This window comes from Lynx rufus, unplaced genomic scaffold, assembly GCF_022079265.1.
Source record: "Lynx rufus isolate CCGP_SWC_20201006 ecotype Redwood Valley unplaced genomic scaffold, mLynRuf1.p SCAF_6, whole genome shotgun sequence".
Lineage (NCBI taxonomy): Eukaryota > Metazoa > Chordata > Mammalia > Carnivora > Felidae > Lynx > Lynx rufus.
The window spans coordinates 30,885,435-30,910,243 of record NW_025814878.1 but is presented as its reverse complement, the minus strand read 5'-3'; the positions used below and the strand labels follow the sequence as shown (position 1 = coordinate 30,910,243).

The following is a 24,809-nucleotide window of genomic DNA, read 5'->3' as shown; positions in this document are numbered from 1 at the left end:
AAGGATCAGAGAGTAAATATTTTAGGCTTTGCATATGGTTTCTGTCAAAATCACTCAACTCTGCGGATACAGTATGAAAGCAGCCATGGGCAATATTAAATGAATGAGTGTGGCTGTTGTTGCAATACAATGTTATATAGATATTGAAATTTGAATTTCCTGTAATTTCCATGTCACAAAAAATATTTTTTCGTTGTCTTTTTCTTTTCTTTTTTTTTTTTTTTAATTTTTTTTTCAACGTTTTTATTTATTTTGGAACAGAGAGAGACAGAGCATGAACGGGGGAGGGGCAGAGAGAGAGGAAGACACAGAATCGGAAACAGGATCCAGGCTCCGAGCCATCAGCCCAGAGCCTGACGCGGGGCTCGAACTCACAGACCGTGAGATCGTGACCTGGCTGAAGTCGGACGCTTAACCGACTGCGCCACCCAGGCGCCCCTCGTTGTCTTTTTCTAACATTTAAAAATGAAATAACAAATATTCTTAGCTCATGGGCATACAAAAACAGACAATGGGACAGGCTGACCGACTCACTGCCAGTTTGCCCATCTTGCTCTAGACAGCAGATTCCAAGAATATGTATTTTCCCCCAAGAATATGTATTTTTAAGATGCTCATAAAGTGACTTTTTTATGTGCAAGAAATTAAGAGAATCACTGCAATAAGTTTTGAAAGTTACTGTCAACTCTTCCTTTTTCCTTTACTTTGATCATTGGTCAGAATAAAAAACGTTTCTTTAATAAAACAAGAACTAGAATTGGTACAAAATAATGGATAAAAGAAAGATTCTCATGTGCCAACAAGAAACATGTTTAGAAAAAAAAAAAGGAGAAAGGAAATTTAAAATGATAAGATTGAAAGTTATTTATGAGGATTTTCAGAGAATTAGGGAAAGACTCAAAAGTATATTATTTAGAAGTAAATTCTATAGTTAAAAAAAAAGCCTTTACCATTAAAAAGGATCAATTGATGATTTGTGCATGACTCCATAAAGGTCAAAGGCAGAGGTCACCACACAGATTCAGGCTCCTGTTCTACACAAGTGAAGATACTGTCCTCAGTCTGGAGAAAACTATTATTTTGCCACATGAAAGAATATCACCTATTGTAAGTTGGACACCATGCACATAGCTTAGTTGTTAGGTCACAGTTGTTAGGAGTTTACACCATGACATCTCCTTTTTTCACTTGATCATCTAATGCTTTGATTGCTCTTTCTTTCTAGTGTCACACTCAAATCACAAAAAAACATGGGGGAAACAAGAAAAAAACTTCATTTACTTAAATGGATCTGTTAATCATAATCATAGTACAAAAATCATTATTCTCGGCTTAAAACCTGATTTTGATTTTTCATCTAGTATTTCTCAACTTCATCTCTACTTTTCTAGTATATTATTGTCTTCTTAATCTCAAGATTTAATTCACCAAAGTTTTATTTCTGAGACTGAATCAAATATAAATTGATAATTTTTATTTCAGAGAAAATAATTTTGGAAAATATAACTCAAATGCAATGTACCGTCCTAATAGATAGATCTAAAACTATTAGCAAAGAGCCTTTGGGTACTAAAGAATTTACTGGTGAAAAAAACAACAAGTTTCTAAGTGTTTAGCAAGCATTGTGAAATCTATATGAGTGGAAATGAGAAGAAAAAGGAAATGGAATGGAAGACAAGACTTCAAACAGGCTATCTCAATAATCTATCTTGGTCTAACACTCCTGACAACTAACAGCTAGAAGATATATTTCTTCAAATCTCTAACAGATTCCTTGGTATACTCACATGGTTAAATATGATGCCACAGCAATCAATACAGTGCTAAACAAAGACTGTTGATTGACCCTATAATAATAATAATATTTTAGTGTATCCTCTGTGCCAGTCTCATTACACAATTTCATGTGAGACAGGTATTTTTATTCTCATTTTACAGATAAAGAAACAAAATCACAAGAAAATGTGACTTTCATTCAAATAAGAGTTCAGCCTTGGGTCGGTCTGGTTGCAAAGCTTGAATATTTCCCTCTATAACTCACCATCTTGCACAATGTTTCCCCAGTGGTTAATATTCCTGTCCAGCCGCAGATTGAGGAGAGAATGGAGTGAGAAGAAAAGAAAAGAAAAGGGTTGCATTGCCTAGAGAACTGCTTTTCCCTTTCAATATGGTATATGATTCTGCTTTTACAATTAACATTCTGCTGATGAGATTTCCCATTGGTGAAGGCTGACGAGTCAGATTTTCCGCAAAGAGAAAACACTGCAGGAAATAAATTAATCTCTGGGGAAGATGAGGGGCAAGGCTGTCAGTACTCACACAACTGCCTAATAGGAAATGATATTTCAAAACTGTTGAAAGAATGAAATGACTGTGGGTTCTCCTTCCAGCATATTCTTAAACATTTAAACCTTCCGAGAAGAGGGAAATGGGTTGCTATAAAATGAAGAGCAATCTTACAACATTTCACTTTAAGCTGTCAGTACTTCCAAACTCAGATAGTATTCCCTGGAAATGTCAGAGGAATCATACCGGTGTCCTTGTTTTGTTTATATTATGAAAAATCTGCACTGATGTTAAATAGAAGGATGAATGATATACCAGATTTTTTGATTACCAGTTTGAAATTACAGGAACAAAACAGATGAACATAGGGGAAGGGAAGGAAAAATAAGATAAAAACAGAGAGGGAGGCAAACCATAAGAGACTCTTAAATACAAAGAATAAACAGGGTTGCTGGTGAGGAGGAGGGAGGGGAATGGGCTAAATGGGTGATGGGCATTAAGGAGGACACTTATTGGGATGAGCACTGGGTGTTATATGTAAATAATGAATCACTGGGTTCTACTTCTGAAACAATTATTACACTATGTGTTAATTAACTTAGATTTAAATAAAATTTAAAGAAAAGATAAGCAAGTAGGCGTCTTTCATGGAATAAATAAATAAATAAATAAATAAATAAAATTGTCCAATATTCTATATAACAGATTTTCCAGTCTTTGGAGTAAGGGTAATTATTGTGCTTAGAATTACACACTACTTACAATAACGCTGAATTACTGAAGTATTCCTTTATTAAAATTGAGAAACGAAAATATGTTTTATGATATCTAAAGTACTATCTCTTGATAGCATGTTTTCAGTCATTCTTCAGTCCAGGTCTTTAATACAGAACACCAACTTTATCTAACTCTCAAAGTAGTCCCGATAGATAACTGCCTCATGTTTCATTTCTCATAATACAAGTAAATCTAAAGTTGAGATCAAATGTTAAGGGTAAATTAAAGCTCAATATAAAAATTTATTTATTTTCCGATAGATCCATTCTTCATCTGTAGCTTCTACCTTGACTTCAGTGATGAGTTTTTTCCACAGAGCTTGTTTTCTTTCTTCTGTTTAATTGACCACAATATGTAGGTTCCTACATGTGGTGAATCACTTCTATGTGACTTTTGCTTACAGATGACCAAAGCTGCATGCTCTATGATATCAGAATAGGCCACAGAATCTCATACTTTCAGAATTGACAGGGCACAGAGATTTCTTGGTGTACCTCCTCTTTTGGTAAGGAAACTATAACTCAGAAAAATGAAATGGCCTGTGAAGGGCAAGACATCTGGGTATGGCAGAACTGGAACTAGATCTTAGGATACCTGCTTTTTGTTTTCTGACCTAGGGGGTCTTCTCACTCCTTGACAAGTTGAATTTATTATGTAAGATGAGTTGTGGCATGAATTTAATGTAAAGATGGAGGAATAATTAGAAGAACATAACTGAAGCTTCAAAAGAAAGGACATTCCAACTGATAGCTTTGTTCAGGAGAATATAGAATTTGCTCAGTAGAGCACATTTATGCAGGGCAAAAACAAATAGGCATATTTAAAAGATTATCCTTTCTGGCAAAGAGTGCAGTTTTTAGAGAGACACAGAAGGAGGAAATCTTTGTTCAGCCAGTCAGATCACCACAAGCAATCTCTGCAATTAATGAGTTGACCTACATTATAGCCAGATCCTTTTCACAACTAAATGATCATCTTCTGATACCAAATGACTTTGCCCTTGGCTGAAGGAAGCCACCTTACCCATAGTCCTGCCCCCTTCTTGGAAGCCTCGATATCCAATGACTGATAAAGACCTGGCCCCTCACCCCCAAACAGGACAACTCTGAAGAGCCATACCAGCTCCAGGCCTTCCGGTGGGAACAGCTAAGGTCTCTGTTGTGACTGTATTATGACTCAACTTCCCCCTCTGCCTAGACCTGCTTTTGTTTCTCTGCCATATGTGTCGTTCCCAAGAGCACTCCCAATAAATGTTCCACATGCAAGCCCACCCAGGGAACTAGACATGAAACAAATAGCTTAAAACAAACATTTGTACTTAACACACGTCGTCTACCAAAAATAGCACTTTAACTGAATAAACAGTGAAGTCCTGTGCTCTTCCTGAGCTATTGCAGCTGACCTAAGATGGGGAAGATGTCCATTAGGGAGGGTCAGGGCTTTCCTGTCCCTGCAGAGTTGCACTATATCTTGGACTCAGAGGAGTCAGTGTCTCATCTCCAAAGGTTTCCAATGGACTCCCAGGCACATGGGATTCATAGGAGCCATGAATTTCCCAGGAGGATACATTCTTCGAAGGAAAAAAGGTGCCAGCAGAAACTCAGAAACCACAAGAGCCACAACAGGTGGTCACAGCCAGTGGTTTGCAAAAGACACTGTCTGGAACCAAAGTTTTTCTTAGTGATCAACTCGTAAGGATGAAAAAGTTAGTTATAATAGCTATGATTCAATTGGAGTTTATTATGTCCTATACCAACTTTAACCTATTTTATCGAATATAGTCTCCAAAATAGCCTATAGTGTAGCCCTATTATTAATGCAGTTTTACAAATAAAGAGCTAGAGACATTAACAAATTGCTCATGGTACACAGCTAGCAAGTGGGAGCCAAGATTTAAACCCAACAGTCTGAGTTCAGACTCCAAAGGTTAAGCACTTAATCATCCCACTTTTAGAGGACTGTTCTTTTAGTAATTTATGGACAAACCTATGTACAGGCTTAATAACAAAGTTCCTAAAATAAGACGTGGGCATTGCCAACCTGCCAAGCAACCAGAGTGAGTCAAGGACCCACAGAAGAAGGTCATGCAGGAGACTGGGGGAAGCATTTACATTGGCTGCTTGGGGAAGAAGAGCCAGGCCGGGCAGCACGGCTCCTGAGGTAGAATTTATTGCTCCCCTGGCTGCAGCAGTGCAAACTTTCATCACACGATGTGCATTCAGCCATTCACAGCAAATCTTCTCATTATTTACGTTCAATTCTAAAATAAAGAATTCCTTTTAGTATAATGATTAGATACATATTTGAATTGGTTCCACTTCATCTAAGTGGAAGAACAAGAACATCTAAGACAAGGAAGAACATCTAAGTGTCCAAAAGGAGCAAACTGGGAGAAGCAGCACCCCTGTCTTCATAAGATTTTTGCTTTTGTTTTTGCTTTTGTCTGTGATGTGCTACAAAAGACTCTAAAACTGCCATTCTTACCAAAGAGAATTTAGGAAATTACTGACTTCTGCCGAAGCACTAAAAAGAGGGGAAAGTTCGGAAAGGGTATCATCTGCTTGTCCTGATCTCTGTGGTGGCTTCTGGATACTCAGAGATGGGCTATCTCTGGTATATGGTAAATATTAAGTAGAGATCCAGTGAGTCTTTTTTTTCCAAATAGAGAGACATATATTACAGAAGATGAAATGGAATTTGAAGAATTCTATTTCTGTGTTATCTAACTTTTGTATTTTTACATATGGAATTGTCATACACTTTAATTCATAATGAAGACAGCTTATTCTGTAATTGATTGTAATTACAGATGGGAAAGCAAATGAAGATATTTCCCAGATGAGCGGACTAAACAATTTCTAAATAAATGTATGTTGAAATTAACCTAAGTAAGGAGAGGTCAGTTTACCGTTCTTAAATAAAGTTAGGAGTCTCACTTGCTTAAAAACACTACTTTAATTCCAGGTGTTCTTTTTTCTTAAGCCATCACTTAGAGGCGACATCTTCAAAGCAGGTGCTGCCCGGGTCTGTGACATATTCTGCACTATTCATGCAGGGTGCAAAGCTGGGGCTGTCCAGTGCCATCCCAGGAAGAGGTACACACAGGGGTAGATCAGATAAGTTTTCCAATGATTGAAACATAAACTTTGATCTTGGGAATTTTGTTATCTGGTATTTTGTAGGATCCATAATCTTAAGGGGAAAAAAGTTTTCAATGAATTAGTAATGGCTTGAGACTCAATACACTGCAGCAATATTCATTGCAGTAGTTGTTTCTTTTATAGTCATGCTTGATTAGTATTTGAAATTTGCAGGAATTGCAATATGCATGGTTTTCAAAGCCCTTCACAGAATTTCATTTTTATCAGTCGGCAAGAGTCAATGAAAAGGCAATAAGAAAAGCTCTATGGGATATTTTTATAGGAGTGTCAAAAGTCAGTAAGCTAACTACATGAAAGAACCCAGATTGTACAGACAGAGTTTGAGCAGAAACACTTCAGAGACGTTATATCTAGTATTTTGACTTTTACATGCCCTTGGAGAAAAAAAGGAGCGCTAGCTACAAAACCAAATACGGAGGGGAAAGGAACAAACCATATGCTTAAGAATAATTACCGTTTCCATTTTCCTACAAACGAAATGCAAAGTTTCAAAGATAAAGTGTAATAGAAATTGAGCTGCTTTGGTGTGTCTAAAATATTGCCAAGAAAGAAAATTCTCATTTCCCTTGCTAACTCATCCCAGATTTCTACAATATGGAAGTTAGTAGCAACGCTATCAACTTCTCCACAGGTCCATTTGTTCTTGTTTTGCTTTTAGTAGAGATGAAAAATATCAGATCATCACCCCTAGAAACAAAACCATCATAATTCACATATACATTAGGTTACTTCTTTGACACATCTTTAAATTAAAGACATCTCAGTTGCTATAACCTCTTCTGAAGCCATTAATCCTCTTGCTAATTTTAGCAAAAATTTAAAAATATTATTGTCATGATAATACAAGCAATCTTAAAACACATCCTTGGCCATGAAAACCATAAATGAAGAGAATAAAATAGAAATAAAAAATAAAAGAGAACAATGAACAGACTTATTGTGAGTGTCTAATATTACGCTGCACTTAAAACTACATCTCAATGAGATTTGCAATTCAGGCAGTCACTTTGAGAGAGCCATATATTCCAAGCAAAGTGGTAGTAACAATCTGTATATTATGCATTTGTCATGTGGGCAATTAAAACCATTGTCACGTGGCTTAACTAACCTGTGGTTACATTGGTGGCTGCTACGACAGTTGCCCCACTCTTGCTTTTCTCTTTCTCCAGATCGGCCGAATCATTTTGACAACCAACTGGTACTTTTGAATCCAGGCCAGCTTGATTTGAGTGCAGTTTCTTGTCTACATGGAGACTCTGAAATGACACAGGCCAGAATGATTGATTTCACAAGTAAATTATCAGTCCAAAATAAATGCTTCCCAGAGATATGACAAGGATAAACATTTATCATATGGCAAGTTATGTCTGTATATCTGAATCAGAACATTCGAAATGTCAAAGTGAGTTACAAATTACATTTTCATCAATATATTTTGGTAATCTACGTGTGGAATTTTTTAGGCAATCTGAGTGACTAGAATAAGAAGTCATCTGAGACTCAGAAAATCATCTTCAAATCCTGTTTGTGTACATCATTTTCTTCATGTAAAGTTTATAAGATATTTCTCATTTAACACATTTTCACTCAGTTTTTATTCTTAGAGTTAAATTCTACAGCATTTCATTATGTGTTACATAATCACATATTGTATAATGAAGAGCAGGTTTCATTTCTGCATTACCTGTGGCCTTTATGTAAAACAAATCATAGCATCTACTTTAAATTAACTCATATTTTTATCAGCATTATGCAAACTTGACAAAGCTTCTCTACTCAATTTAAGAATAATAATTCCTCCTAACAATGAATTATTAAGGCACAACATCAATGGACCCTAAAACACCTCTCACATATAAGAGATGTCACAGTGTTTGATTTAATACTGACATATTGTATGCTTCAAAAGAATCATCAGATAGGAGCAAAAACTAGAGACCTAAACAGGAAACTGAACTTTCAGCACTTTGAACCATATTCAAATTCAGACTAAAGGGTTTTCAGTTTAAACATGGTTACATAATATTCAAAGATTCATAGAGTCAAAATTAGCCAGTCAACATTGGCCATCCATATTAGCCACTTTGGTTCACTAAGGGATAGGATAATGAACAATTTTCCTTAAGTTCCTCGTGCAGACTGTGTACAGCATTAAGTTTATTAAAAGCTTTATCAAAAGCTCAAATTAAAGGCTTTTAAAGCTTGGAAAAGGCCAATCAGGAAATTAGGGTCCATCATGATTAAATAATTAACCCAAATAAACAGAATGAATGGTGCCGAGCCTCAGGGATACGTCTCCCAACCCTTAGTCCAGTGCTTTTCACACCACTGTGCAATCCATTTGTTCATTTATCCATTCAATGTGGTGGATTGGTTACATTGATGGCCCCATTTCTTCACCTCTCTCTGTATCCATGTCCTTCATGTAATTTTGCCATGTCCTTCTACTTTGACTTGTCCATGTGACTTCTGGATCAACAGGATATTGACACCCATGCGACACAGAGACTTGAAAGATAGTTCCACAATTGGCTTTGCTCATTCTTGTCCTTTCACTACTCCATGAAGACATGCTTAGACTAGCCTACTGGGGGTTGAGTGGCACAGAGAGTAAAGTCAGGTTACCCCAATCATCAGAGCTGAGACAACCAACAGCCAGTAGAAACCCAGACATTTGGGTGAACCAGCCTTGATCAGGTCAGCTGAACTCCACAGTTTCGTGGACTAAATAAATGTGGTTTGGCTATATGCATTAGATTTTGCTGGTGAGTATGCGGCATTGTGTGGCCATAGATAAATGATATATCCAATTTATCTATAGAATCCCAGATACTGGGTACAGTATGAGAATACAAATGTAAATATGACATAGTTTAAATTGTTCCAACATAATTTCTTAAATTGTTTAAGTGGAGAATTAAAATAGAGTGTGGTAAGTCATTTGTAGATAATTCTCAAATTCCTTCTCTACTAACAAAAGATGGGATCCAGGTGATCCTATGGGGGACAACTCAAAAGATCAGCATTTGAATGTCGGTATTGACCAAAATGAAACCGCTACACCTGTTTATATTTGACTCATCCACAGCCCAGAAAAATTTAAGTCAGTATGAATTTTTAAATTTGTTGTCAGGCTTGTCACATAGTTTGTATTGGCCCATAGCTTTGAAAAGAAGCAGATTAAACTAGAATTTAAGTATTTTTGATATTAGATGCCTTTGGAAAATATATTCATTCAATGACTATTAAATCATAGTTTTTCAGTATTGAGTAATAAACTAGGATAAAGAAGAAATGTGGCTTCTTGTTTTTTCATTCCAAATTCAATCAATATTATTAAAATATTGAGGGAGAAATGTAAAAATTCATGAAAATTATGTGAATTATAACCAGATTTCAAAGAAGAAACACAAAACTTAAATAAATTTCTGAAACCTGAAACCTGTAACATGAAAGGCTGAGCAGATCAAGGCTGACCATTTGATCATAATGGGTCAAGTATTGCACAGGTCTGGTGCATCTTGGTGCAAATATCTGGCAGATTGAGCATTTTATAAATACATCAGCATTTCAATAATTAAGAACCCCACTTTGCTAAATAAAGGCAGTCCCCACACTGGTCTCCTCTAGTGGAGCCATGTCAAGTTTTTCAACCTCTCCTTTTTTTTACTTGTTACAGCCTGGTTCCTATTCCCTAGTCCTAATGTAAAAGGAGTTAGATGTGTCTTAAACTGCTGATCCTGCTGTGTTCTCTCAACCTTGTTTACTTAAAGTCAGTCTCTCCCTCCAGTTCCTGGCTTTTCAAACCATCCACAGGTACTAATTTTCTGCCTCAAAAAATCTCCATAATGCTCCATTTTTCACTGCCCAAATGCCTTCCATTAAGCATCAATCCCTTCCTCTTTCTCTTCCTTCTTATCTCTCAGATTCTCTCAGATGCCTTCAGAACTTTGCTCCATAGTTTGCAGTTTTCACTACATATTCAACTTTCTTTTAGAACATTGTCACTACCTCCCTACCTTGACTAAAATTCCATTCTCCATTGAGGATAGCACTTCTACAAATGAAGATGCTGCTTATTCCTCCACACTCTAGACAGCCTCAAGTTGATATTCTTTTTTTTTAATGTTTATTTATTGTTGAGACAGAGAGAGACAGAGCATGAACGGGGGAGGGTCAGAGAGAGAGAGGGAGACACAGAATCTGAAGCAGGCTCCAGGCTCTGAGCTGTCAGCACAGAGCCTAACGCAGGACTCGAACTCACGGAGTGTTAGATCATGACCTGAGCTGAAGCTGGACGCTTAACCGACTGAGCCACCCAGGTGCCCCTAGATAGCCTCAAGTTGATATTCTTGCCATAGTACTGTCCACTGCACCCTTACCTCCTTGCTAAAAATCCCCACTGCTTTGATATTCCTGCCAGCTAGGTAGGCACCATCTCCCTTCTTGTTGGTATCATCCATCTACCAATCTCTAGTCACAATCCATTCTTCATAAAAAAAGACGGGATTATTGTTTTTCCTTCCATCCCCATGATCCTGGATGATGTTCATATTTACAAAGACATTCTATTCAACACCCTGACTGGATCTCCTTATTATGAATGAACTTTCCATTTCTCTCCCTTAGACTTTCACTCCCAGAGCCACACCTGAAACCTGTCATAATAACCTTTTCCCCCTCCAAAATCACTAAGTGTCTTCCTCCCTCACCTAATCTCCTATCTTTTATTGTCTGTACTCAAGCCAAGCTCCCATCTCCAACACTGTTTTTTTCCACCAGGACAATTCTTGGACCTCATTGGAACCTGGGCTCCATTGATCGTTCTACTTTCTCTATATCCACCAGCGTCCAAGGCTCATTTCCCCTTTTTTTTCTACACAGCATCCATCCCAGTTTGAAAACTTCCATCTGTCCGACTTGATCCTGCTTTAGCTTTCAGCAGCACTTGACATGTCTAGTCACTCCCTTTCTTTGCCTTAAAGTCTCTAATACCACTTTGACCATTCACTCTTAGTCCCCTTTACTGTTTCAACCTTCTTTATCTACACATTGACTGTTAAGACTTTCTCAGAGTTTTGTTATTGACTGAGCTGTCTTTGTACCATCCTAGATAATTCCAACAATCGTGTGGCTTAATTTACTGTCTATGTGTTTATGACTTCAGGGGTGAGGGGAGATTTATAAAATGAGATGACCAAGGGCTTGTGTGCTATGATAAGTACTCTGGATTCCAATTCTAAATGTGCTTTAGTTTTACAACTCCACCACTATTCCTTCCTGTCTTAAGGCTTGGATCTTCTGTTTGCCTAGAACATTCCTCACAAACTCTTCCTCTTTAAAAAAAAATTTAATGCATTTTTATTTTTGAGACAGAGACAGAGCATGAGTGGGGGAGGAGCAGAGAAAGAGGGAGACACAGAATCCGAAGCAAGCTCCAGGCTCTAAGCTGTCAGCACAGAGCCCGACGCAAAGCTCAAACTCATGAACTTTGAGATCATGACCTGAGCTGAAGCCAGACGCTTAACTGCCTGAGCCACCCAGGTGCCCCACAAACTCTTCCTCTTTAATTTATTAAGTCTCAAGTTCCTGCAAGTCTCCCTTCACCATGTAGCCTTTAGTCAGCACCTTTGTTTTCTAGGCTTTGAGTACCTTGTAGTTCTACTGTGATGCAGTTTTCACAGTATAATTAAACACTACCTGATTTAGTGTTTAATGTTTATCTCTCTGGTTAAAATACAAACCCACTAAGAATAAGGATTATGCCTGTCTTATCCATTGTTCTCAGTCCTTATCTCAGTATTTTAAATATAGTAGGTATGACATAACTACATGCTAAATTAGTGGAGAAGTGCATGAATAAATATAGACTTAATTTTTATGACTTTTTCTTTAGCTAGCCTATCACCGGCTACTATATAGTCACATGTTCATATGCTAGAAGTGATATCCAGTCACTCTGAACAGTAATACTTATTATATATTTGAAAGGAACACATATTTTTAACTTGTTTCACCCATAAAAAATACATATTGCAAATTTTGTGCTTTTAAATAAATTCACTGTTGCAATCATTGAAAACACTATGGTTATATAGTGTCCCATATATTTCTGTGACTTGATGTGGATTGGTTACTATCTATGAAAACTATAAATCAAGGAATGGTTATATTAGGGAAATAGAGAACTTAGAGTGTACACACTGTGGGCCCATATTCCCTAGGCATGAGATTGTGACCTGACAATAATGGAAGAAATAAAACTCTGTCAGGCACTGCTTCAGTGATGTCAATCAAGCCTTCAACCTGAATATCAGGTCCAGAGGAAAATGAGAAAAATAATGTGTGCAAAGAACAGAGAAGAACACAGATAAATTTGAACTGGCATCATCAGGCTTTTGTGACCACTTTACAGTTGTAGTTCAAAAATAAACTGTTTATTTTGTATAATTTCCACTTAACTTGTCATTAGAAATAAGTCATTATAATCCTGTCTGCTAATATAAAACAACTGTTCAATTATTTTTCATGTTATTCTTGGTGTGTAGCTTGTATATTGCTTTTAGTGGTCCTGCTGAAAGCAATGATCCAATAACAACACACTGAATATTTTTCTCATGAACAAAGAAATGAACAAATTAATATTACGCAAAAAATATTTTCTTTCTTCAAATCCATCTTTCATCTCACCAAGGCCATGTTATGAGGGAAAAAATCATCCTCTTCCTAACAATTTATTGAGATTCTCTGTTCATGATTACATTCATCCACGTCCCTTTTCCCCAAGGGCGAGACTCGCTTTTCTTTAGAGAGTCACAGAGGGCCTGTCTTGGCCCAGGGACTGAACATCATTTACATGTTAAACAACACGAAGTATCCCAGATAATGTACTTCACTTTTTACAAAAAATCAACCACTCTCCTAACAGGCTAAAAAAAGCGTCTCTTTCTCTGCTTGTATAAACAACTGATCCTTTCCACTGTCTGTACTTTTTCACTTCAGAAAAGTGAGTACAAGGGACATGTGACATTTCAAGTGGTATTTGGGAAGAAACTTCCCATTAACTAACTTTCCTCTCCATAATTAAATTACACTTAAAACAAGAAAATAGTAACAGTAATTCAGAAACTATACATTAAAATAAAGAAATGAGGTTCCAAATCCAATCATAGGAAACATAGGTTTGCATATTCAAATTATCGTTCCAGAACATATAATCCTCTATGCCATCTGTCTTCTAATGGGAGAGAGAGAGAGAGAGAGAGAGAGAGAGAGAATGTGTGTATTTTCTCTTTTGTTTGTTATATGGTTGAATCACCATAAATAATTCAGAAGATTATTAAGCAGTTTAAAAAAACTAATAAATTTCTCATTGTGCATTATAAAGACCCAATTAAATGGAGGCAAATGTTTGTTTTTTTCTGACGAAAATATTTAAACAAGCAAGAATATAAACTGAAAAATAATTTAAAGTTGATCATATAAAGTCCTCTCTTTCAGACAATATCTGAGATTTCATAGAATTATCCATCTATACTAATAGCCTGCCTTTTACATAGAATATGTTCTTTTGTAAATATTTTTTTTTTTGAGAGACAGAACAAGAGACTGCGTGTGTGTGCAAGTGAGAGAAGGAGGGTCAGAGAGAGAGAGAGAGAGAGAATACCAAGTAGGCTGTCAGTGCAGACCCCAACATAGGGCTCAGTTCCACGAACAATGACATCATGACTTGAGCTGAAATCAAGGGTAGGACACTCAACCGCCTGAGCAGAATATGCTCTTTATACGACCTGCAAGAGCATCCTTTTGAGCTTGTTCCACCCAATCCCAACAAACCATCTTTGAGAACCTTCCTGTCCCTTGCAGCCGGAGGTCGTATATAGGGGGTTGCCCAGAACTATGGTTGGTAGGCCTCATTTCATCAGCCCAGCAGAAGCCCACTACCACCTCTCCCACTTATCCCAGAGTTCCAGGCTGTGTCCCTCCCATGTGAGACCCTTTGCTGGCATCCTTTATCCTCAACAAGTGTTTTCCCCCTCAACCATGCAAATGAGACCATTCTTCAAGTGAGACCATGATGGCTGGGCTCTGAGCTGGCAGCTAACTGGGCACCTCAGCAGCAATATCAAGTGCATGCATGTGGCTTGACACTTAGATACTCTTGGCCCAAATGTGGTTAACAAGTGGGATAGATCTGTCTCTCTTTTACCTGCTGCAAGTACCACCAGAAGTTCAGGACATTTAAAAGAGTTGGGGTTTTCTATCTGCCTTGCCCTTGCCCTTGGGTCAGAGAAGAGGCAATTGGCCCATGCAAAAGAAATATGGCTGTGTCTGCTTCCCAAGTTGCTCTGATTAAAAAAAAAAAAGACATCTTTCCATCACAGCCCTTCAAGAACTTCTACCTGCTGAACTTCCTGGAACCAGGTCCAAGAAAACAAATCTCTGCTGGAACTATTAGAGATCTTATCATGTATCATATATCAAAGATGTACCATGCTCTCTGGGAGAGAAATCCTTCATTTACCTAAAGACTGCTTTAAACCTTAACTTTCAAAGACATCTTTCCAGAGCATATTATGTATTAAAGAAGATATTATCAGTGTTAATATATTTCAGTTGCATCTTCCTCTATTTTCCCTGCTGAAAACAGGGAACTAGACAACTTGACATCTAGTAGTCCTGCCATTCTGATTTGACCACCCTCTTGAGGAAAACCAAGTCCTAGCTCATGAATATTGAGGAAGAACTCAATATAATCACAGACTCTGTTTGATTTAAACAAGTTTAAGAATTTTCCTTCAGAGTACTCAGGGTGAAGAACCTCTTCACACCCTTTTGTCAAGCTCAATTCAATCTGCTTCTTGCTCTTCTAATCTTCTATAATTTTAGCCAAAAATGAAATGGACACTTGAAGCAAGGCTTAACCAATATATCTTCACTTTAAAATGAGTCCAGAAGAGACAGCTAATCTGTACGTTTGCTAATCTTAAGGAGATAAATGAGAAGTCTAGCTGCCCTCAAAAATGTTACCCATGTCACTTCAGACAATGAACAAGCACGCAAAAGGGTTTGCTATTTTAGAGCTGCTGTGACAAGTGCATTTCCTACAAAAGACCAAGGTCCTCTTATCTTTAATGTTGATCCATGGACGCTGGAATAACTCTGTATATAAATAAATTTTCTCCTTTCTTTCTATTTGCCTTCCTGCAAATTTTAAAATTATTCATTCACAGGGCTATTGTTATAACTTTCAAGCTCCCATTTTAATTGGAAAATCAGAACCCTCAGACTCAGTGGGGGTAATCTGTGGCCAAAGGACAGGAAAATTAATTTTAGTTTAAATTACAGAAGCAGAAATTACAGTAGAATAAAGTATGTGACATATTTTTTTTTAGATTAGTTTTCAGTGGATTTAGTTTTTAAAAAAATTTTTTTTCAACGTTTTTATTTATTTTTGGGACAGAGAGAGACAGAGCATGAACGGGGGAGGGGCAGAGAGAGAGGGAGACACAGAATCGGAAACAGGCTCCAGGCTCCGAGCCATCAGCCCAGAGCCCGACGCGGGGCTCGAACCCACGGACCGCGAGATCGTGACCTGGCTGAAGTCGGACGCTCAACCGACTGCGCCACCCAGGCGCCCCAAGAGCAAATCTTTAAATGGTTCAAAAGAGTACCACCGTTATTCCTCATCTTACAAAGTGTCATGAGAGGGGGTATAGCTCAGTGGTAGAGCATTTGACTACACAGTGTCATGAGGGTCCTACTATATTTTAAACTTTCGTCTCTATAAATTAACCTGATATTTAAAACATCATTCAGAACTTTGTAAATTTCTGGCTACTATTTCTTTGCTGTAATAACTTGCTTACAGCGGCACTGGGAATACATTTCATATGTGGAGTCATATCATTAATCTTCCTTTAGAATCACTTTTAAAAGTCTAGACAATGCAGTTTCTCTATCAGTAGTTGTACTTACTCAGTTCATCCGTAAGGTAATGCTTTTGCCAAAGAGGTCATTAAGGAATGGAATAATCTTTTTTCCAATGTATAAAAAAATATCTCATGGATTTCATTTTTTTAAAATTCTTTTTAATGTTTATTTATTTTTGAGAGAGAGAGAGAGACAGAGAGACAGAGTGTGGACGGGAGAGAGGCAAAGAGAGAGGGAGACACAGAATCTCAAGCAGGCTCTGAGCTGTCAGCACAGAGCCTGATGCAGAGCTCAAACTCACGGACTAAGATATCATGACCTCAGCTGATGTCAGACACTAACCAACTGAGCCACCAAGGCACCCCCTCATGGATTTCATTATTGAAGCATAATTTAGGAAATACAATGAACTCATAGTTGGAAAACAACTGAAGTCTTATGCAACTTTGCAGAAAACCTCCCTTACTGAGTCATTTGTTCATACAAATAATTATTAACAGCTAACCTTTATTTTTTACTTTCCAAATGCCAGGTACTATTTTATGTCTGTTACATGTATTAGTCTATTGAATTCTTCAGCATTTTTTTTCTAACCACCTTCCAAGAGTATTTTCAGAAAAAGAAATGTGTTTCGTTTTTCATCATACTGCTTCTTTATATTATTCTAGTCATTTTTTAGAAAAAACTGATATACTTAATAAAATGTAGTGTTTTTTTATCTCTGGTAAAAGAAAAGCCTCAAATGGGTTTAACCTTAATTTTAGTGAATTTTAAATGTAATGAAGTACGGGACTGATTATAACATAATTATAAGCAGCACTGAAAAAGTAATTGTCTTCACATTCTTTTTGCTCAGTTTTAAAATATATTGTTAATCATGAGAGCTTCATTTTCCCAGTTTCTAATATCACATAACACAGTATAAACTATGATGAAATTCACCATCACTTATACTATTTGTGAATCTTCATTTCAATCTTCTTGAAAATTTCAAATTTGGGGCTATCTTGATGGGTATGATTAGTTTATCTTCTTTAATTTTTTTCTCCTAATATAGCCGATGGAGAAATCTGAGAAGTGTGAACACTGTCAGTTCTACTTTTCTTTTTTATCACTCTGGTCTTTTGCTCATATTATAGATACACTATTTTAATAAATTTATCTTCTGAACGATGTAATGCTTTTAGAAATAGGCACAAATAATAAGGACAGCTCAATGACTTGACACAAATTGAATGCATTATGTAACTCCTACCCAGATCTAGAAATAGAATATTAATAGGCCCCCAGCAGCTCTGTCATGCCTCAACCAGTGACATTTCCAATCCCTCTTCCCCAAAGATAACCAGTATCCTGACTTCTAATATCATAGATTACTTATCTCTCTTGTGTGGAAGTTTCATATACTCTAAGTCATAAAGTACATTCTCTTTTGTGTCTGGCTTCTTTCTTTTTATCCCTAACTTCAGAGTATTCCATTGTATGAATACCAAAATTTGTTTGTCTGCTCTACTACCGAAGAATGTGTAGAGTTGTTTCCAATTTTAGCTATTAGAAAAAATACTACTATGAATATTTGTATACATGTATCTGTGCACATATGTACACACTTCTTCGCATATGCATATGCTTCTGTAGGCATCTAATTGCTGGGTCAGTGGGGGTATGTATGCTCAGCTTTAGGAGATCCCACAAAATGTTTTTCCAGAATATTTTCTCACCAGGAGTAAACAAAGTTCTAGTTTCTCCATAATCTTGCTGTACTTTGGTACCGTCAGCCTTTTTATTTTATCAGTCTATGATTCTATAGTATTATGTCATTGTGGTTTCCATTCATATTTTCCAGATGACAAGCTTAAATGCTTTTTCAGTGTTTTAGTGGTCACTGTGAAATACCTATTTTGTAATGTAACTATTCAAGTATTGCCCATTTTCTCTATTGTGCTGTCTGTATTTTTGTCATTAATTAGTAGAAGTTCTTTATATATCTGAATACAAGTCCTTTTTAGTATCCTTACCTGTTTTGCACAGAAGCTTCCCCACTCTGTAGCTTACCTTTTCACTCTCTTAGTGGTGTCTTTAGTTGTATAATCTTAATTCATGTGTTTGTTTGTTGTTTTTTTAGTAAAAGATACTTGTCCATTTTGTGAGATTCTATTTTGCTTCAAGTAGGAAATACCATTTTCAAACAACTTGACCAGGCTCATTGAATCTACAGCATAGTACGATACTGCCAAATGAAGGGTGCCTAGTCAGGGTCCCATTCTCAGAGATATTCTCTGGAAACAAAAACAAGATCCAGTGGCCAGAACTGCTCTATATTTTGAGTTAACTATGATCATCAACAGCTGCTAACTTTATATATTAAACACACACACACACACACACACAAAACAAACAAACAAACAAACAAAAACAAAAACAAAAAACTACCAGATGCCATAGATCTCCTGATAGAAAACACACAGCACACATTGTGGAGTAGTCTTCCCAGAAATTCAAATCTGAATCTATTAAGTATCAAGATTTAACTATCACAGTACAAGACAGAAGGACATCTTGATAGGAAGCAACTCACAGGCAAAACAATTCTAGAATATATGACATACAGAATACATGTTATCTAGAATACATGGCATGTGATAGACCAGGGAAGAGACTGAAATACAAAAATCATATGTGAAGTATGAGAAATGTAGGAATAAAAGGTATTTGGAAAACAACAAAGGGCACTAAAACATCACAGTCCAGTTTCTACACAGGTTGTTCATACAACTGGCAAAAGAAAAACCATTTCCACTGCTTCTCACTGGGAATGCAATCAGCAGAATTCATGTTTTGGGAAGTTCTGTAGAAGTAAGCTGGTTTCTCCAACAAATTGAAAACAAAACAGGAAGAAACCTATAGATTAAAAGAGATTTTAAAACAAATACTTCGATTGCATTGTGTATACCTTATTTAGATCCTGATTCAAACTGTATGAATGCATTTATGGGGAAACCATGCAAATCTGAATCCTAACATGATATTTGATATCCCTAAGGAATTATTGCTAATGTTTTCAGGGATGGGAACTATATTGTTTGCTTTAAGAATCTCTAGTTTTTAGAGGTATCTGACGAAGTATTTGCTGAAGGAATGAAATTAAATGATATCTGCTTTTGTTTTCTCCCCAAAATATCCAGTATGGCTGAACAGTGAGGGATATAGGCAGAACAAAATTAGCCTTGCATTGATAGTTGATGAAGCTGGGTAATGGCTATCTGGACGTCCATTATGCTATTCTCTCTACCTTTGCATGTACTTGAAAATTTCCAGACTAAAAACATAAAAAAAATAGTTTTGCCTGACTTGAGATCAAGGCAATAATAGACTTGTGCACAATGTGAGGACACATGAAAAATATACTGCATTTCAGAAAATAGGCTATAGTTGCTTAAATCATCTCGTCTGCCTAAAACTGGAATTGATGGTTAGGACTTGGCCAGGATGACATAGCTGGATCCCCTATGCTCTCACAGAAGAATTTCAGATTTGACTCTACTTGTCCAGAATCTACATGAAAAGCTGCAGTCTTGAAAATATCGCAGGGAGTTGGGGAAGGGATGAGGGGGTAAGATTGCAAGCTAACAGCAAGGTTGAAAGGCCTAGAGGGATTTGCTGGTGAACAGTGACACAGACCAGACCCTCCAAACTGGAGGCCAAACTCACCATTCAGCATGGCATTTGCTTTTGGTTAATTATAGGGAATAAAGAGAGAAAAGAAGAATGTTTGGTTCCAGGTGTCTTTTCCATCTATACCTGAAACTCTCACTTCATAAAGAACCAAAAATTGAGACACATCTCTTGATGTGTTAGTAATGTATGTCTAAAGTATTGTATTGTGAAGAAATTAATTTTATTATATATAATTTGTATATTGAGTAGAGAGATTTTAAATTCATACTTAGAAAATACTAAATAATAAGTGTGGTTCACTCACACACAAAACTGATTTATACATACCATTTGAAATTCTACAGAAAATGCTTCAACTTACTCACATGTTATGTAGAAGAGAAAGAAATTCAGTAGAGAATAAATTGATGGTAAGAGGCATTGAAGAGTTGAGCATTAGTAGATATCTTTATAACACCAAAATCTAGCCTCAGGATCATATTAGCACCTTAAATACATCAAAATCTCCACACAAGTACTTGTGCAATCTGTCATTATTATCTGCCAAATTAAAGCTCAGCTGACACTGAAACAATGAAGGTCAAATCTGATAAATAAAACTCAAGTACAAAAAGATTGAATAATATCCTCAAATGCAAACCAGACTAGAGTCTAACTTAAAAGCTCATTGTTTTCAGATCTATGTTCAGATTATTTTTATTACTTGCCATTTTATTGATTCATCTATATTTTTGATCTCCCAGAGTAGTCAGAGTTGTGTATTACATTGCCCTTATTGTAATTACAAGGTTTATCCCGGTTTCTGAGGACTAAAAAGTGATGAGTAGGGAAAATCAGATGGAATAAAAGAAAAATATGTCAACTCCTTTTTTTTTTCACAAGTCAGAGAAAAGGTACAACGACAGAACAAAAAAACAATATAACAAGAATAATCACATGGTTATTAATTAAAACATGACTCAGGTGGTGTTTGATTTAAAGTATCATTTCATTTTGCTTTCAAGGTTGGGTTGTAAACAAATGCTTGACAAAGCAACAGGGAGCTTGCGACTGTATTTTAGCAGTAATTTCATTTGCCCACCAGATGGCAGGCTTCTCCGGATCTTCGCGGCTCCCTCTAGAGTCCAGCTATTCATTGCTGACAAAGCAGTCAGATTATATCTGTGTACTCCGTTTGAATATGGGAAATCTGCCAGGACTCCGTGGCTCCAGGATTAAATGTCTCTTATTTGAAAAGAGATTTCCATGGGCAGAGGTTTTTATTTTTTTAAGTCATACATATATCTTCGGGACAAAGGCTATTTACATAAACTCCAGGCTTAAGTTGAGCTTCTCAGGATCTCAGCTGGCACTTTTTCTTGATGTTCAGCACCCCAAGAGGCTGGTAAATGCACTAGTGAATGTTTCAGAGTATTGTATTTCTTAAAGCAGAGCCAAGTAAGAAGTATTCAAATGCTACCCGTATCTCAAGTATTCTCATCTAATCTCAGCTCCTAGAGTATTTACTTAAAACATTTTCATTTTCTTGGCAAGGAGCTATGTAAATACATTCAATTTTACCTTTTTTATACATAAGTCCTTGAGACATTTTGACTAATGTGTTAGGTTTGAGAATTTTACTTTCTAACTACATGTGCACAAATACATCATAAACTAATTCCAGAATAAAAGGCTTACCTCAATGATCAGTGACATTTACATTCAGGAATCATAAGCAATTGAAAATTCATCTACTCCCCATACTGTTAGAGAGAAACTTAATGAATTTTCACATTATGTATTTTTAATTTGTATTTCTAACAAATTCCTATCTCTGACAGAGATCAATATTAGTGGACTACTTCTTCAATACAGGAAATCACACAATCCTAGATGCTATCTATACCTTAGACTGGGAGAAGGCTAGGAACATTCTCACAGGATGCCTGCACAGAGCAAAAGGTGTGGCTTTAGGGAAAGAGACTTCTCAGGCAAGGAGAGCATGACGGGGACTCAAGGAGGCACATCTGGGGTGGGACTCTGTCCTTATCACCTTGACTTTTTCCTACTGGAGGGTAGCAGAAAATGCCATCCTCAAATATGACTGTAGGAGTTCAGGACGTGCCATCCCAAAGTTGCCACTTTGGAATATTGATTACTCTTAGATGTAGGCACTAAAAAAAGGCAAACACGAGGAAAGACTGTCTCTGAGCTCCTTGTATCTACCTAGAGACATCCTCCAAAGGTACTTGGTTATTATAAATCTCCATCAACCAGAAGATTGCCTTGTATTATAGGAGAAGAGACTTGAAGTTGACATCACACCCAGACAAACTTTGTCACAAACTGCCATACCTCCCATCTATTTTCCTAAAGGTCCATTCATTTTCTCTAAAAATTATTTGTAAAAAATCATTCTACCCTAAGAAGCCTGCATTCCCTAACCCCTTTCCCTATTAAAGTCTAAATTTAAAGCTATCTCTTTGTGTTACTCAGTTTCCCTGGGTATCTCTCTTGTATATATGAGGTCTACGTGTTAGTAAACTTCCATTTGTTTTTCTCTCATTAATTTGCTTTTTATTATATGGGTCTCAGGCAAGAACTCCGAAAGGTAGAGGAAAAATTATTTCCCCTTACTTAAACTACTCCTACTTAACAGAGAAAGGCACAAGTTAGTGAGCAAAACTATGGGTAAGTTCTACCCTGTCTTAGATTCTCATTCTCTCCTCTTACCCCCTACTCCACACAATGCAGTATGATGCAAGTCTAGAGAATCTACACTACTTTTCATACATGTAATATAATGCAAGTATTAGAACTCAGTGTAACTTTTTATAAAAAAAAATACTCATTACCCAGAACTAAATTCACAATGATTCAGAGAGAATAGGTCTGTAATCCAGTTGCCAAATAATGTAGCATATGTGGATACAATCATGCATAGAAAAGGGAAATTTTCTATGGATGGGGAATTCGGGACAAAATTATTTAGGTAAACAATGCAACAAGGAGAAGTTTTAGTATTATTCATGCTAGTTAAAACAGAGAGGGAATTCTATCCTATTTCAAAAGTGAAAAACCATAGGTGCTTCATGTAAAATTAGAGTTTTCCATTTAACTTCTCTATTTAAAATTCCTCTATAACTCCTATTCTGTAGCCCAAAGGATTAATTCCAGACCACTTTCTGTGACCTTTAAGATTAGTCCACAGCTCCCTTTCATGGCTCCCCTTCTCTGTTTTGCTTTGTAATTTCCTGAGTAGACTGTGAGTTTCTTATTTTCAAGTCCATCTTGCCAGATAGTATGCTCCTGGCCATTTTCCTGCTTATTTTTGAAATTTCCAGTGGATTCTCAATACGTGTGTCATGACTTTGTTAATCAGTTAAGTAACCCAAGGTTAGTTTTCTGACTACACTATTTCTGTAAAATTCCAAACACCTGCGGAATATATGCCTATTCATTTTTCCCTGGAAAGCCCTGGAACACCTGTGTATTATACTAGTACCCTAGGGCTGCTGTAGCAACTACTAAAAGCTGGGTGGCTTAGAGCAGCAGACATCTATTCTCTAAAAGTTCTAGAGGTCAGGGGTGCCTGGGTGGCTCAGTCAGTTAAGCGACCAACTCTTGACTTTGACTCAGGTCATGACCTCACAGTTCCTGAGTTCAAGCCCCTGATCAGCTCTGTGCTGAGAGTGCGGAGTCTCTTTGGGATTCTCTCTCTCTCTCTCTCTCTCTCTCTCTTTCTCCCCTCCCCCACTTGTGCTCGTGCTCTCTCTCACAAAAATAAACTTTAAAAAAATTTAAAAATAAGTAAAAGTTCTGGAGGTCACAAGCTTAAAATCAAGCAGGGCCGTGTGCTCTTCAGAGGGTCTGGGGGAGAAACCTTTTTTACCTCTTCCAGCTTCTGGTTGTTGACATTCGTTGGCATTTCTTGGCTCTTGGCTGCACCATTTCAATCTCTATCTCCATCCTCACGTTGCTTTGTCCTCTGTGCTTTTGTGTGTCTACAGTCCCTCACCCCTCTCTTATAAGATATGCATAGTGGCATTTAGGGTCCAGCAGTTAATCCAGGATAAAATTCTCCTCTCAAGCTCCTTACCTTAATCACATCATTGCCAGATAAGGAAATATTCATTCTTCTGCCATATAAAGTGACAGTCAAATTTTCAGGTGATCAAGATGCAGACTTCTTTTTTATTTTGTTTTTAGTTAAAAATTCTTTTTTCTAATGTTTATTCATTTTTGAGAGAGAGTCAGAGTGCAAGCGGGGGAGAGGCAGAGAAAGAGGGAGACACAGAATCTGAAGCAGGCTCCAGGCGCTGAGCTGTCAGCACAGAGCCCGACGCGGGGCTCGAACCCAGAGACCGCGAGATCATGACCTGAGCCGAAGTCACATGCTTAACCAACTGAGCCACACAGGTGCCCCTAGACTTCTTTTTAGGGGCCACATGTAGCCCACTATAACCTTAGCACAAACAATTGAGCTTATGAGAATATAAAGTCAAAACTGGGTTCAGGGTATCTATCACCAACACAGTATATTCTTGGAGAGACCTAAAGTCAGATGTTTCTATATGCTGAAATGGAACCTTTACATATAGTACATCCAGGTGGATTGCTAATGCTAAGTGAGCTTTATAAAATTTTTTTTAATGTTTATTTATTTTTGAGAGGCAGAGAGAGAGAGAGAGAGTGTGTGTGAGCGAAGGAGGGGCAGATAGAGAGGGAGACAGAATCCGAAGCAGGCTCCAGGCTCTGAGCTGTCGGCACAGAGCCCGATGCGGGTCGAACCCACCAACCACAAGATCATTACCTGAGCCCGAGTCAGATGCTTAACCGACTTAAGGTGCCCTTAAGTGAGCTTTAAAGAAACTGACATTTCCTAGAAAAAAAAGGGATGCAGGAGACAAAAGTACAAAAGACTCTGGGCGCGTTTGGGTGGCTCAGTCGGTTGAGCATCCCATTCTTAATTTCAGCTCAGGTCATGAAACCCGG

The 24,809-nt window shown here is 37.2% G+C and overlaps 1 protein-coding gene across 1 annotated transcript in view; it reads right to left on the bottom strand.

Moving 5' to 3' along the window:
• Positions 1 to 24,809, bottom strand: part of THEMIS (thymocyte selection associated) — a 174,724-nt gene that overhangs the window by 5,191 nt on the left and 144,724 nt on the right. The window contains exon 5 of the mRNA XM_047101917.1: positions 7,333 to 7,480. Within this exon, the coding sequence (XP_046957873.1) occupies positions 7,333 to 7,480 (148 nt within the window). The remainder of the gene's footprint in view (positions 1 to 7,332; positions 7,481 to 24,809) is intronic.